This window comes from Hemicordylus capensis, chromosome 6, assembly GCF_027244095.1.
Source record: "Hemicordylus capensis ecotype Gifberg chromosome 6, rHemCap1.1.pri, whole genome shotgun sequence".
In the NCBI taxonomy this organism is placed as follows: Eukaryota; Metazoa; Chordata; class Lepidosauria; order Squamata; family Cordylidae; genus Hemicordylus; species Hemicordylus capensis.
Genome location: NC_069662.1, coordinates 143,943,606 through 143,960,499, shown reverse-complemented (window position 1 = coordinate 143,960,499; position 16,894 = coordinate 143,943,606). Strand labels below are relative to the sequence as shown.

The 16,894-nt window shown below is 39.3% G+C and overlaps 1 protein-coding gene across 10 annotated transcripts in view; it reads left to right on the top strand.

The window, feature by feature from the left end:
- MPP7 (MAGUK p55 scaffold protein 7) overlaps positions 1-14,115 on the top strand; it is a 151,699-nt gene extending 137,584 nt beyond the window's left edge. For all 10 annotated transcript variants that reach the window (XM_053262885.1, XM_053262886.1, XM_053262879.1 and 7 more), the window contains 5 exons: positions 2,932-3,012; positions 4,992-5,085; positions 6,590-6,698; positions 8,594-8,737; positions 11,412-14,115. In XM_053262885.1, the coding sequence (XP_053118860.1) occupies positions 2,932-3,012; positions 4,992-5,085; positions 6,590-6,698; positions 8,594-8,737; positions 11,412-11,591 (608 nt within the window). In that variant the 3' untranslated portion in view covers positions 11,592-14,115. The remainder of the gene's footprint in view (positions 1-2,931; positions 3,013-4,991; positions 5,086-6,589; positions 6,699-8,593; positions 8,738-11,411) is intronic.
- Positions 14,116-16,894: the final 2,779 nt, after the last annotated feature.

Here is a 16,894-nt window from a genome sequence, read left to right as displayed (position 1 = left end):
GATCGTCTGTCCCACTGGACTCTGCCTGCCAGGCTGCGACGTGGGCAACTCCATCCATTTTCATTACTCTGGACACTATGGCTCACCAAGATTCCGTGTTTGGCCGAGCAGTTCTCAACTCCATTTTTATGTGATGCCACTGATGTGTAACCCTGTTCCCTCCACCAGGTAAGTCAGCTTGGCATTGGTTCGATTTGTGTGAGGTACAGTGACCACTTAGAAGAATGGCAGGTTGATACCTGATAATGGTATTTTGTCTGGTGGTCAACTGTACCTTCACACCCATCCTCCTCTCTGTAGGTGGTTAGTATAATATTAACATGGCAGACTCCGGAATAGAAAGGGAGGGAATAACCTCGCTCTCATGTGGGATAGTGGGTGGGGTTACCACCAAAAGACTTGGTGTACTTGGAAAACTAAACAGAAGTGCCTGTCTAATTCTCTACTATGCATTGTAGCATCACTATTACATAAATTTTAGAAATAAATGGAGAATTTGACTTCTCCCAGATACTCTGAAAATAATAAAAGGATATGCAGAGTAAACTGTGTCACTGCTTGGAATATATTCTAGTATTTCAGAAAGACAGTTAAAATTAGAAAAAGAGAGCAAGAAACTCCCAGTGGGCCTTAATACTAAGGATTTCACTCTGATTCAAAGACAAACTCACCATTAATAGCCATATTATTAAGACATCACATTTAACTCACTTATCACCAGAAGCAGAGTAAGAGCAAATGAATACAATCCTAACTCATAAGCTTCAGCTCAGTATTTACAAGTCCTGATTCTCTGTACATAGTGCCAAACTAAATATGTGTACAGTGACTTCTGTTATATTAAATTAATTTTTTTTACTTGTAGCCCCTTCGTGGGATTCCTAAAGGCTGTGGGGGTGGGTCTGCAAAGGTTCCCCCCCTTGCTGGCCTCTAGGGCCTCGCAGGGACCATTTGAGCATGTGCGGTGGCCATTTTTTTTAATGGCTACTGAAAACAAAATGGCCACTGCGCATGCTCTAATGGTTTCTGTGAGGCCTGGCATGGCCTAGGGCCTCACAGAGGCCATTTGAGAATGTGCGGTGACCATTTTGTTTTTAGCGGCTATTTTTTAAAAAATTGATTTTTAAAAATGGCGCCCCCCCCTTCAAGTGGCGCCCGGGGCACATGCCCTGCCTGCCCCCACCCTAGATACGCCCCTGCACAGGAAAACCCATTTTCCTAACGTTACTCATCTTTTTAGGTTTAGACATGTCATGTCACCTAAATATCCTTTCCAAGGCCTTCGTTGCAACCTTACCAAGTGCTAGTCTGCAGCGTATTTCTGGACTGCTGGATCCTTTACTGTTGATGGTCGATCCTAAAAGGCAGAAGCTACCCACCACTTGAATGTCTTCATTATCAATTCTGAGGCTGATTGCTGTACCCATTGTCATTAGTTTAGTCTTCTATTCATACAAAAGAAAGGAGACTTAACAGATTGTGCAAACCATTGCACAATATCCTTAATTTCACAAGCTAGCAAGATAATGCTCAGGATCATCCAATGCCTTATGTGGAAAGGGAAATGCCAGATGTTCAAGCTGGTTTCAGAAAAGACAGAGGAACAAGAGACATCATTGCTGATGCACACTGGGTAATTGAGCAAGCCAAAGAATACCAGAAAGAAGTCAATATGTGCTTTATTGACCTACAGAAAAGCCTTTGATTGCATCAACCACGTCAAGTTGTGGAATATCCTTCGGAAAATGGGTGTCCTGGAACATCTCATTGTTCTCATGAGAAACATATACACAGGACAGGAAGCCACAGTCCAGACGGAACATGGCAAAACAGACTGGTTCCAGATCGGCAAAGGAGTAAGACAAGGATGTATATTTTCTCCTTATTTATTAAACGTATATGCTGAACATATACTGAGAGAAACTGGATTGGAAGAAGATGAGCATGGTTTTAAAGCTGGAGGAAGAAACATCAATAACCAGCACTATGCTGCTGACACCACTCTGATAGCTGAGAATGTGGATGATCTGCAAGCTCTAGTAATGAAAGTCAAGGAGCACCGGAGCATAGATGGGACTATGACTAAATGTAAAGAAGTCTAAACAGCTTAGGCCCAGGGAATTTATGAGAACACCATCTTCATTATGAACCCTATCCCCCACTGAGATAATCTAGAGACGTTTGAGACTCTGGAATACGTCTCCTGTTGCAATAAAAGCCTTCCCATCTCCGACAATGTTTTAAAAGTCTCTAAAGGCACATGTATTCACCAAAGCTTTTTAACTAATCCTGTGGTTTTAAATTGTTTTAAGGTTTTAATTTCTGTTTTAATTTGTCTTAAGTTGCTGTAAATCTAGAGACGGCTGTTTGGGGCAGTGTATGTACATACGTGCATACACACATTAATTAGTTTTAATTGTTTTAATGCTAACCTGGTTTTCAGGGTTTTAATTGTTCTGATAGTTTAATTGTTTTTTAAGATGTTTTAATTGTTATTGGTTTTAATGGTTTCTGTTTTAATTGTAAACCACCCTGAGCCATTTCAGAAGGGCGGTATAAAAATTGAATAAATAAATAATAAATACATGCATAATCTTGAGAGTACCAGATTAATTTCCATGCTCTGTCGAGATATACTTAGTCAATTCGCCATGTATATCAGTTTTTCTTTGACAAAATAGGCAGCAGGCTGTTCATTCACATATAGTGTAGAATCAAGAGCTCTTGAAGCCCACAGATTGCATAAATTCCTGCCTTTAGTAATCTCTTTACTTCTGCATAGGATCCTAATGATTTTGTTCCATTAAAAATGTTATCCCCCCTAGTATCTCTTCTTTGGAACAATATTTCAAATTTCTCATCATAATGTGCTATATGGTTCTGTTCTTAATTAAAGGAGGATAATTGATCAAAATGCAATTAAACTTTCAGGTCCTGTGGGTGTAGGACTGAATGAACTGAAACGGAAATTATTAATCAGTGATACTCAGCATTATGGTGTAACAGTGCCACGTAAGTGAACATACCTTGTTTGTAAATCCTTAGTGTATCAGCTGAGTTTTGCTTAAATGTTCTAAGGCCAGCATGCTCAAACCTGGGTATTTAAATTGGTATAAGAGCATTCACCTCTTGATTAAGCATGGTTGATGTTGCTATTGCTGTATATACATGCCAAATGTTTTGGAGCATGCTCACTTAAAGTCTCTATAGGAAATGGAAATGTAGATATATAAAGAACATTGTAGAACTGGAAAAGGTTCAGAAGAGAGCAACCAAGATGATTAGGGGCCTAGAGCACCCTTCTTATGAGGCAAGGCTACAACACCTGGGCTATATAGTTAGAAAAAAGGCAACTGCGGAAAGACATGATAGAGGTCTATAAAATCATACATGGTGTGGAGAAAGTGAATAGAGAGAAATTCTTCTCCCTCTCACATAACACTAGAACCAGGGGTCATCCCATGAAATTGATTGCCGGGAAATTTAGGACCAACAAACGGAAGTATTTTTTCACATAACGCATAATCAATTTGTGGAATTCTCTGCCACAAGATGTGGTGACAGCCAACAACCTGGATGACTTTAAGAGGGGCTTGGATAACTTCATGGAAGAGAAGTCTATCAACGACTACTAGTTGTAGGGCCACCTCCAGGCTCAGAGGTAAGATGCCTCTGAATACCAGTTGCAGGGGAGCGACAGCAGGAGAGAGGACATGCCCTCAACTCCTGCCTGTGGCTTCCAGCAGTATCTGGTGGGCCACTGTGCGAAACAGGATACTGGACTAGATGGGCCTTGGGCCCAATCCAGCAGGAATGTTCTTACTCTACTAACATAGTAAAGCATGAGTGTCTAGCTTGTGGCACAGACAGCAGGAAACAGGAGGGATGAGTATGTTATGTCTTAGTCAGACCTGTACTCTTTTCTGTGCCTCTAATGCCACATCGCTGCCTACTCCTCAACTTAGTAGACTAGAGGCAAAACAATTCCAAGTCTTGAGGAGGCAATTTGTTATGTACTAGACAGAGTATCACTTTGAGTGATGCCTACATGTCAGAAAAGGTGGGCCCCCATTGTGGCAGAAGTAGCTCAAACACATATGCACAGCTGAATAATTCACAGAGCAGACAATATGTCATCTCTGCTACACGTTCAAAAATAAACCATGTTGTTTTCCTCTTACCATTCACATTGCTTGAATATTAACCAGTGCAACTTGTACTTAATTCATATTTATAAATATTAGTAAAACTTTATCTAGTTGGCAGCTGCCTTGTGTCTTTAAAAGGCAACCATTTTAGATTCTTTAGACGAAAAAAACCATTAAAATTTACTTCAGTAATGCAGAACTTTAGGGAAGGAAATATGGGGGTTGCAGTAATTGAACTCGACTTTTGTAAAGTTTTAATGGCTTTGTTGCATCATACAAAACTTAATGTGAATATTTAATGGTCATATTGTTTAGAGATGACAAAAATGAATGAGACATTTTGTCACAAACTCTTGTAGAATGCTATTTTTCATTAAGTTGATTTGCAATTACTGAAAATAATTTTTGAACACAATGGTCAGATCAACTCTAAAAATATATATCTAAAAACACAGGCAACCAGAAACCTTTTTAATAATTATACTGGGCTTCTCCAGGAGTGGGGCTCTGACTTGCATATTTCCTTCCATTCTCCTCAATATTTAAACCACTAGTGCAAGTGGTTTTGGTATCCAAGGTCAGAGCCACATTCCAGTAACTAGGGGACCATTTTTATGTGCAGTGAGGGGAACACAGAAAGAGAGGAAGAAGTTTCATGGTCTGTAGCCCATGTCTTTGGGAGAGGGTTCTTGTGCTGCTGTCTTATTTTTCCTCTATGAACCTCTTTGTAAGATTGAATAACATCCATTCACATTGCTGGTGATTAACATAAAATAGGACAGAACTTGATTAGTTTGCTTGTTTTTGGTAAACCAGTTTTTAATTCTCTTTCCATAAAACCAGACACAACAAGAGCAAGAAGAAGCCAAGAGAGTGACGGCGTTGAGTACACGTTTATTTCCAAGCACTTGTTTGAGACAGATGTACAGAATAACAAGTATGTGGGAAACAAGTAAACAAGCACTGTAATAGGAACAATGTGTTGTCATTTTTGTGGCTAGGCATCAATTTGGTAATGGGAGGATGCATCCTCTTCTGAATATTCAAAGTAATTAGATCACATTTGATTTGAATTCATGGAGGGCAGCAACCTGCTTGCAGTTATGTTTATATTTATGTGTATGCACTTAAAAGCTACCTCCTTGTGGGCTTACATTAGGGATGTGCACCAGAAAACCTGGTTCGGCTCGAATTGAACCAGACTCAAGCCAAACCGGGTCTGGTCTGGTTTTGTGCACACTTGAACTGAGCCCGGTTCGGGTAGGATCAAAACTACTGGTAAAAGAGAAATCCAGTAAGGATTCCCCTTTTCCAGTAAAGGGGAAGGGGGGCCAGGGGGATTAGCTAAAGTGAGTTGTGGCAACGGGGGAGTGATTTTTTTTTACCTGCAGCGGCCTTGGGTGTGACAGTGGGGGCTCCCCTCACCGGAGCAGGTAGGGCTGGTTTAGGCCCAGTTTGGGCCTCTACAAGTATGCAGAGGTCAATAAAATGGCCTCCACACATGCGTGATAAAAAACCACTCTCCATCTGCCGCAATTCATTTAGCTAAACCCCTTGTCTCTCCCTGCCCCCCACCCCATACTGGTAAAGGGGAATCCTTACCGGATTCCCTTTTACCAGTAAGTTTTGAGCCAGCTTGCACACCACCAGTTTACATGAGCCACTTAAGCTAGACACAGATTGTCAAATACGGCCTACTGTTGACAATAATTTGTGCAACTGCTTATTCTGTCACCCTCAGCTAAGTCTCCAGTCCATAGAGGCACACTTTTAATGTTGCTTTTAAGCAGCAGTTTTTCTATTTTCCCCCAGAGGCTACTTCTGAAATGCAGAGAGAGGCCTGTTAGAAGAAGCTTCTAATGTTGCGTATGGAATTTACTTTTTGAAGTCAGAAAAAGTTAAAAATCCAGTTCCATGTGCTCACATCTGGGTCCGTGTCCTAAAAGGCTTCACTGGTTTAGGGCTATTATGTTTGCAATAACTGGTCCAATATTAATCCAGTGCACTATTATCTAAGACAGTTGAAATATCCAGGTATGCTCTCTGGCAACCGCAAGGCATGCTTTTATATAACGGCTACCATAGAATGACTATTGCAGTGATAAAACAGGTCTTATTTAGAGACTGAAAACCTTGCTATTACACACCCTACTTTCAGTAGTTTCTATTGTGTAGCTTATCCATGCTTTTATGGCATTGCATTGGTTTAGACAAGGACGATGGAAAATATTAGTGGGCTGTTAGTCCCTAGCCTTTTTTTCCTGTGTCGATGTAATAAAAGCAAGTGATGCAGATTTTGAAAATAACAAAGCCAAAATCTATGCTGGAATAGAAAACAAATGTTCTTTCTACTCAGAACTAAATTATGCAACTATGTCTGTATGGCCTTAAACACTGTGGTTTCTTAGAGGAAATGGGAATAATATATTTTTCTACTACAGGTTTATTGAATATGGAGAATATAAGAACAATTATTACGGCACCAGCATAGACTCAGTTAGATCTGTTCTGGCTAAAAATAAAGTTTGTTTGTTGGATGTGCAGCCTCATGTAAGTAAATAATAATAATAATAATAATAATAATAATAATAATAATAATAAAGTTTTTAGCATTTCTGTTGGCGGTGTAACTTTGATTTGTAACAAGATTTGAAGTTGTCAAGATTTGAAGCAAAAAAGATAATAGAACAAACAGTTAAATTGTTTACTTGAATTTACTGACCAGGACTGTTATCTTCTCAATAATGTACTCGGTGGTCATCTGAGCAGAGTAATAGTTCACTACTCACAGAATTTAACTGTGTTTGTAGAACTAAATATGTAGAGAAAGTGCTGTCTCATAAGGGAATTTAAAATAATTTGTTTCAAAGCTGTTTAACCAAAAAATACCACTAAGCATGCAAGGCAATCAGTTAACACTTTAGCTTACAAGTATTAGAACTTCTGGTAGTAACTATCCAGCACGTTTCACAGAAATAGTATGCTAGTCTCTTGCAGGAAAAGCAAGAGTCTTATGGCACCTTAATCAATTTGCTGAAGCATAATCTTTTGTTGACTCTAGTCCACATCCTCAGATTTATTTATTAATTATTTATTATTTAACATATTTTTATACCACCCAAAACCTGCGTCTCTGGGCAGTTTACAACAACATCTTACAAAAGATGCAAGAAGTGCATTCAGAGTGCTGGTATTGACCTTTAAAGCCCTACACGCCTTGGGGCCAAGGTACCTGTTGGACTGCATTCACCTATATGAATCTGCCAGGGCCCTCCGCTCATCATCTCAGGCCCTGCTCATGACCCCGCCACTAACAGAGATCCAGTTGGCAGGGATTAGAGACAGGGCATTTTTGGTTGTGGCCCCTTGGCTTTGGAACACCCTCCCCGAAGAGCTTCCTATGCTCCCTCCCTCAGTGTTTTTAAAAAACATCTCAAAACGCACCTTTTTAAGGAGGCTTTTTAATGCTCCATTATTGTTTTGTTATATCTGGTAGGTTCATTGGCTGCTTTTGCTTTTTATAATTTTCAGTTTTAATTTGAACCTAATAATTGTGGTTTTTAATCTTTTTTTAAAAAATTAGTTAATTTTATTACTTTTATTGTGACTCTGTCTATCTTATTGTTGTGAGCTGCCCCGAGCAGTAGTGCACTGGAGGGGCAGGGTATAAATACTTCAAATAAATAATAATAATAATAATAATAATAAATAATATTATCCTCAGTTGGCAGGTATGTGCATATGTGTATACAGAAACACAGCACTCACATCGATGCCAACTGAGGATAAACCTCAATGTTTCTGATGAACTAAACTGTACAAAAAACTCCTACTACAATAAATGTAATAGTCTTTAAGGTGCCACAAGATTGCTCTTTTTGTCCAGCAAGTACATCCCTGCTTGTATTCCTGCCATCATAAAAGAAATCAAAGATCCTCCTTGCATGTCCTGGAGCTGAGTATTTCCTGGTGGAAAAAGGAATGGGGTGCCTGGTGTTTGGATTCTGTTGGGGGGAGATATATTTGGCATAATGAGGAAAGAAGCAGATGGCTTCAGCATGATAGCTGAAAGGAAGGATCTGTGTCACACCAGCTGATGTTGGCATCAAACTGGTAGAAAGAATATGAACTTGAGTATTAAAAGACTAGCTTTTTAGCACACTATTTATTCAAACAGGATTTATTCTTTGTAAATGGGGATTCTCATTGATTCTCATTCCTACGTAGTAGAATTAGACCCATGAACAAAATGACTGATACTTACAGTAGGGGATGTACAATTAACATGTTGTATACATTATATGTAATGGCAGTAGCTTTGAGGAATGAAGGAGCAAGATAAAGGAAAGTGTCAGAAGGAAGAGCAGGCCAGATGGCTTGTCATACTCGAAGATAAATACATTTTAAAACAAGCCATGCATAATATAGCATTTTCTTCTTTCCAGACAGTGAAGCATTTAAGGACATTAGAATTTAAACCATTTGTCATACTTATAAAACCTCCGTCAATTGAACGTTTGCGCGAGACCAGAAAAAATGCGAAGATCATTTCAAGCAAGGATGAAAAGGGTGCTGCCAAACCTTTTCAGGTAAGTACCTCTTGCCTTCCTGCAAGTGACAAAAGTTGCCAGAGTTTTGTCTCAGTAAAAGTGACCACATGCTGTTGGAACTAATTTGTTCGAAGTGCAGATGATACATGTTTTTTCCATTATTATTTTTTTTAAGCAGTATCAGAAACTGATTTAGGGAGAGTGGTCACACCAGGAGCTCCTTTCTTCATGTCCCCCACATCCTCGGACAGTTCAGCCTGTTCTTCTGGCAATGGCAGCAGTGGGCATGGTTATCCGACCTGGATGGTCGTACTCAGAAGGTGGTGCTGGGAGATGCCTGCTCCACCCCTTGGCCTTTGGCCTATGGAGTTCCACAGGGATCCATTCTGTCTCCTATGCGGTTTAACATGTACATGAAATCACTGGGGAAGGTCATCCATGGGTTACAGCTGCAGTGTCATCAATACATGATGACACCCAGCTCTACCTATAATTTAAGTCAGCTGACACCAGGGAGGTGGTGGATGCTCTGAACCGCAGTTTGGAGGCTGAGCTGGACTGGAGGGGGGCAAACACACTAAAACGTCATCCAGATACAACAGAAGTGCTCTTCTGGGTTGGTAAAACTGATCATCCGAGTCACAAGGTAAATCTGGACTTTGACAGGGTCACAGTCCCCCTGAAAGACAAAGTCCACAACTTGGGGGTGCTTCTGGACCTTCTACTACTACTAGGTTGACTCAGCCTTCCATCCTTCCGAGGTCGGTAAAATGAGTACCCAGAATGTTGGGGGCAATATGCTAAATCATTGTAAACCGCTTAGAGAGCTCCGGCTATAGAGCGGTATATAAATGTAAGTGCTATTGCTATATTGCTATTGCTATTGCTATTGCTACTATAATATTTATATACCGCTCGTCAGCCCAAGTTCTCAAAGTGGTTTACATAGAAAAATAAATAATACATCAAGAAGATGGTCCCCTGTCCACAAAGGGCTCACAATCTAAAAAGAAACATAAGGCAGATACTAGCAACAGCCACTGGAAGGATGCTGTGCTGGGGTTGGATAGGGCCAGTTGCTCTCCCCCTGCTAAATATAAGAGAATCACCACTTTGAAAGATGCCTCTTTTGCTTAGTTAGCAGGGGACCTGACACTGTCCTTGGAGGCACAGGTGGCAGCAGTGTGCTGGAGTTCTTTTTACCAGCTATGGTCAGTCGGATCTGACCTCAGTCACCCATGCTTTGGTTACATCCAGATTGGTCTACTGCAGTGCATTTTACATGGGGCTGCCTTTGAAGACAGTTTGGAAGCTTTAGCTGGTCCAGGATATTGCTGCTAGGAAGCTCGTGAGCGCAAGTTGCTTCATGAGTGTTACACCCATCGTGAGGCAGCTTCACTGGTTACTGGTCCACTTCCGGACTAGATTCAAGGCGCTGGTCTTAACCTTTAAAACCCTACATGGCTTGGGACTGGGGGACCTGTTGGTCCGTATTCACCTGTATGAACCTGCCAGGGCCCTCCGCTCAGCAGCTCATGGCCCCACCATTAACAGAGAGCCAGCTGGTGGGGACTAGAGGCAGGGCCTTTTCATTTGTGGCTCCTTGACTTTGGAACACCCTCCCAGAAGAACTTTGCCATGCTCCCTCCTTTAGTGTTTTAAAGACACATCTTTTTAGATAGGCTTTTAAATATCTTCTCCTCTGCTTTTTAAATATCTTCTCCTCTGCTGGTAGGTTTTTTTAAATGTTTAGCTTTTTACTGATCACTTTTAATTTCACTTTTAAAACTTGTTATTTTAATGGTGGTTTTAGGCCTGGTCTTTTAACTTTCTAACATTATTAATTTTTTTATCCTGTACTGTATCTATTTTATTAATGTTGTAAACCGCCCCGAGCAGTAGTGCACTGAAGGGGCAGAGTATAAATATTTTAAATAATAAGAATAGGGAGATAATTCTAGATATAATTTAGAATATTTTGTTCAGGTGACTGGGACTTCTCAAGACCGCTGAATGCAAAGATGGTTTCTTAATTTGGAAACGTGTAATGCAATCCTGGGAGCTTGTTCCTCTTGAGATTTTTTTTGGTCTTAATTTTATATAGTTACATCCTATATTTGCACAAACATGAACATAAACCCACTGAATGAGCCCTAGTAAGACCCAGGAATCTAAAAGGAAATATTCTTTGGATTCTTACCAAACTTTCAAAAATGCAGACTGTGTTTTAGCAAATCCCTTGCTAATAGCAGTCCAAGTCTTAGGTAATGCAGTTGGTCAGTGCATCATTAATGTAAACAGCTTAAAAACATTTTTCCAGTGCTGTTTCTAGCACACAGGCATTTCTTTAATTATCATTTAGTGGCTAATGATGCTGATATGCAGGAGAAGGGGAAAGGTTGGACAAAAAATTATTACAGAATAATTTGAAACTATGATTTGGGTAAGCCTTATAGTAAAATGTAATTTGTATTCACTTTGTAATAAATAATTAGCTAATATAGACTTGAATCCAAAGATCCTGCTGTATAAGTGGAAGGTATGTCCAATGAGGAGCAGAGGATTTGGTAACTTCTCCCCGCACAATTAGAAGTGCCTTCAAGTCATGAAGTGGAATCTTTGGATCCAAGCCCTAAAATACAGTGCCCTGTTACTTTAAGTTACATGAACTGATTTGCTTTTGCTCTTGACTGACTGGTTCTCTTTATATTAGGAAGAAGACTTTCAAGAAATGATTAAATCAGCACAGATAATGGAAAGCCAATATGGCCACCTTTTTGACAAAATTATAGTAAATGATGATCTTACTGCAGCTTACCATGAACTGAAAACAACCTTTGACAAACTGGAGAGAGAGACATTTTGGGTTCCAGTCAGCTGGGTACATTCATAACACTATAAACAAAATATTTCATAATATTTTAATAAGGTACTTAATTGGACTTCAGTGGCAATTTTGTTGGTGGGAAGCTTTTCTAGCTTTGGTAAACTGATGCATTCACAAACTTGGTGCAATGGAATGTTGATCTTATTTTTCAGTATGTAAACTTTCCTTTTTGGAAAAAGATCACAGTTGAAGCCTTATTTTTACCTGAATCTGTTTACAGATTTTTTTTTAAAGCACCCCAGCTGTTGTGATACCACATTTCATAAGTAGTTTGTACTTCTAGTGTGAGACCTCTAAGCCCAGAGTCAATAAAAGATGCTAAGGTCTGAGATTATTGTAGTGTGTTTAAGTGGCCTCAGTTTGCTGCTGCTAGACACGTGAAGAATTCAAAACTGCAGCACAATTCTGGTCAATATTTCTTGGAGTGTTGGAATTGATTTATGATAGATATGGAGTGTTGGTATATGTGGGAAATAAGAGCTTGCCTTTCACATTCAGACTCACTTTGGTGTCTTTACCAGAAAAGCAAATGCAAACTTCTTTGATAGGAAAAAAAATACATTGGAGATTTTAAGTGAGCAATAATATTGTACATTTCAAGTATTTGTAGATTACACTTCTGTAGTATTGAAAGAAATATAAGGTTTTTAATTCGAACATCAAATTTTGGGTTGTTTAGAGGTAGTTCTTAACTGTGTCATTGAGAACTGTTTTTGCAATAGAGGCAAGTGCAAAAATTGATTTTATTTATATAAATGCTTCATTTTTTAAAAAAACCCTTTATTAAAAAAAATATGCCTTTGAGAGAACCCAGAAGCTTTTTTTTTCAATGTACAATTTTGTAATTAAAATTTGTGTATCATTTTTCATTCTACACTGGCCACATACTGTTGAAGCCTCGAGGTGTGTTGTCTGGAAAGAAGAAAGCAGGATTCCACACCTACCTCTGTTTCCTGTTGATATGAAGTATCTTATTAGAGAGAGAGATGCATTTTATGTGTAAGTGAATTTGTCTTGCAGATAATGTGTGGTAGTGGCACTTCAGAACCTGGGCACACAAACGTGAAACCCAGTTACTTATGTTAACATAAAAAAGGGTTCGCTGTCTTATTTAAAGGCAAAAGAATTTAGTGAGACTTTATATATTTATGAAAAGAGGTGAGAAGGGATTTTTTTAAATTTCCTTGTCAATGTGATCATTTATTAAACAGATTACACTGTGTCTGTGATCTGAAACTTTGGCTTTATAAACTCAACATTCCGTGTAAATATTTTAGTTTAGATACAGATAAACCACCAGGTCTTTGCAAGTGTAGTCTAAATAGAAGGTTGGGGTTTTTTTGGTTCACTGCATTTGTTTCAAAGTTGTGTAATACAAGGGAAGTGCCAACAACCAAAACATAGTCTCTTGCAAACGTTTAGGGTAGTTTGACACATCCTGAAGCCTGGCACTGAACATCCGCAATATAATCTGGAGTCTTTCTCAGGTCTGACTGTGTTTGATGAATTACATGTGGTTAAACTTCAGCAGCACCAATTAGTTGCATGAAAAATACTGAACTGGAATCTTTTTCAACTACCATGTACCACTTTTTCAAATATTGAATTGGATAAATCACTATGGTTATTTTAATTGTTAGGTACTGAGTATCTTTGACTTTCAGTGCATACAGCTAGAGCCACAAGTACTTGGTATGTATTTACCAAGGTTTGGGTTTTGTAAAGAAGAGGATCCAAAGTGTTTTTTAGAAAAACAGTTGCCCTACTTGTAAGCTGTACTGTGTGAGACTTTTCTTAATGTGTGTGTTGAAAACAAAGAAACATTTGGCCCATAGATATCAAATACTATGACAGCCTGAAACCTTCTATAAGAGAACATCTTGACATCAGTGCTGTCCCTTTATCTGCCACATAAAATATAGCATTCTGGTAACAATGTTCTTACCTGCAACATCTGAAACTATTAATCTGTATAAGCTTGTCTTGTTCTTTATTTTGAGAGAGAATGCACCAGCCTGATAGCTTGAGTACGCTGACGCAAGTCTGCAGTGGCTTTTGTACTTGCCCTGATCCAAAAATGTTGCATCCATGGAATTTGGCAAAAGTGGGAGTTGTCCACTCTCTTCAACATTCAGGAATCTTCCATGTGCAAACTTTAAAATTGGTTGGAGCTTCTGATCACATGTATACCTTTTTAAAAAAAGATCTGAAGTTGGTTTAATTTTGACTTAATTTTGAGCCTCTTTGTATTGTACGGCATGGTTTTGGGAACTGTGTTCTTATGTTTAAGTACAGATATCCTTATGTATTTTTTTGCTGTTTTGTTGTTGTCAAACAAATTTTTATACTGTGGGATTCAGAGCAATACTTGAAGTTGTCACCAATTCACTTACTGAAATGCCTGAAATACAATGTTATCTTAAATCAATAAATTATTGACATGATGTATTTCAGAACTACGTGCTTTTGTAAAATCTGTGCACTGTACAATGAAACGTGGAACCATCTTAATAAAAATTTGTCAAATGCCTCATATTTGTAATAGCTCTTCATCTGTCACACCCAAATAATTACTATGAGTGAATATACAAACAGCTTGACCTAAGCCATGAGTGCAATTGAATAGCTTAGCTGACCTCTATGCTGATATATGTTAATGACCAGAGCAATTAGACTGTCACTTAGTACAGTGCTGAAGCAGATGACAGAATGAAACAATTTTCCACCTGCATTCTAGCCTCTCACTCCCACTTTCTGTATGTATTAATAGAGCCTAAACAGCATAGCTCATAGCCCAGGGTCTTTAGTACTGTACTAGGTCAGAGTATTTGTCCTGCCAAGAAGTTTACATGGGGGGGAAATCCTGCTTGTTTGTGCTAATTGTCTCCTTTTTAACAGCAAACCACATGTGGACAGGCAAATCTATTCTCATGTAATTCATCACAAGAAGACACCCCACTGAATGTTTTAGTGGTAAAAAAAATAAGAGTTCCCCACGTGGAAATTATTTCTGCAGCCCTCTTAACTCATCTTTGGAATGCTGGAAATAAGGAAAGGAGAAGAGCTGTGATGTTAGCATTGGTACTTGTATAGATAATTTTGGTTGTATTTACCTGTGTGCTGCTGAGTTGAGACTATATATTGGCTTTTGAGTGTGGTTTTATTGGTTTACTTGGTTGCATGATTCTCCACATACTTTTAAAAAATGATTAATATGCAGGTTACTCCAGCTGAATAACCTTTTTACTGTCCATTCAACTGCATTCCTGCGCATGGACGCACATAAAATCTTTTCCAGCTAGTTTTCAGGAATGCTGGTATTCTTTTTTCTTTGAAAGAAGCATGCGTACAAGAGTTCCTTTCTTGCTTAATTGAAAGGGTATAGCACTTTTCTCCCAGCATAGCCATGAAGTTATAGGCTGGCAAAGATGTATGTCCTACACAAGCAGAACATTCATGTATCTCAGGAAGCTTTGGATTTTATATTTCCAAACACACAGTGCCTTTCCTTATGTTACTGGAGTTGAGAGTCAGATGGAACTTAGGCTGGAAAACATCTTTCCAAATTCAGTTTAACATGACTTTTTGCAGAGATTAACATATATATATATATATAGAGAGAGAGAGAGAGAGAGAGAAATCTTTGTCTCACAGAGTGATATTTTTCACTGTCCAGATGAAAAGAAATGTCAACTTGTCAGGAGCTGGAAGAATTTTGTCTGAGTGGAACATAGGGAGCTGCTGTATACTGAGTCAGTCCATTGGTCTATCTAGCTCAGTATTGTCTACACAGACTGGCAGCGGCTTCTCCAAGGTTGTAAGCAGGAATCTCTGTCAGCCCTATCTTGGAGATGACAAAATAATTTACCCTTTTAAGGAGAGATGTCAGTTTCCTGGCTTCTGTTCACACAGAAGAACTAATACAAAGGAATCATAGAGGCACTAAACTATATATTTTATTCCCTACCCCAATGGAACTAGTGTGTCATGAGTAAGAGATGGGCCCCACAGTTTTACCATATCACTTCTAACATCCAGTCTTCAGAGGTTGAGCAGGCAGGGAGTTGGAGAGCTGATCTTCTGGTAGTGAGCATAAATTGTCCCCTTTGCTAGGCACGGTCTGCCTTGGTTTGTATTTGGATGGGTAACAACTTGTGGGCACTGTCTGCTATAAGATATTCCCCTAAGGAGGTGGGGCTGTAGCTCAGTGGTAGAGCATATACTTTGCATGCAGAAGGTCGCAGGTTCACTCCCTGGTATCTGCAGTAGGGATGGGAAAGACTCCTGGTTCAAACCTTGGAAACACACTGCTTGTCGGTATAGACGTCACTGAGGTAGATGAACCATTGGGCTGACTCAGTATAAGACAGTGTCCTATGTTCGCATCATGGATGCTTTGGAGGACCATAGAGTGCAGAACACTGCTGGGGAGAAGGGTAGATGCCCATAAGGTTTTGTATGTGTCCAGATGTTTAACATTTTCATGTGTATCTGATATCTCTGAGGGGTGAGTGGAAGAAGACCCAGTTCTTGCAGTTGATGGCAGAGTGATAGAAAGGCATGTGGGGGCGGGGGAAGAGGCTTCTGTCTGCAGTTCTATTCTTGGGCAAAAGCTGGGTACTGATAAGTCCTCAGATCACCAGTTCAAGACCTGCTTCCAAGATAGGCCTACTGTAAGGTGATCCTGTGATGGGTCCAGGGGAGCTGTCACCTGATTAGAGACTGCAGCCCTCAGGGTAGCACACAATGTCCAGAAAAGCCTGCCAGCAGCAAGGTGCTGTGTGAAAGAGAGACTTCTGGGCCCCATATACCTTCTGTAAATAAGCCTCATTGCTCCTTTTTCTATTGGCTTTCTTGATTGGAAGTCTATGGACTCATGTCAGTTACAAGTGGAATAACTTTTTTTTTAATGAACTTTTCAATTCTGATTTAGCCATGGAATTTAATTTGCTACAGAGTATATTTGTATTCAATAGGATGACATTTTGAACTGTGTTCATGGTGACAATGGTTTGCGAGATGGGGAGGGAAGCAGGCTGACCTCACTCATTTCTCAACTTTGTTTTTAAATACAATATTTGATTGTTCCCTCTTTGTATGTTAAATTACTGCTCTTTTCAGTTTGTCTGCTTATTTCTTATGCTTCTCTAAACTCTTGTCCTTTATTATATTATAGTTCAAAAGCCACCTGGATATTCATTTTCCTCCCCCAACCCTTTTCTTTTGTTAAACTATCCCTAAGCCTTTTTTATATGCTTGTCTAATGCATAAGACAGACTCTTACAACATGAAAGCTTCAAAACACTTGT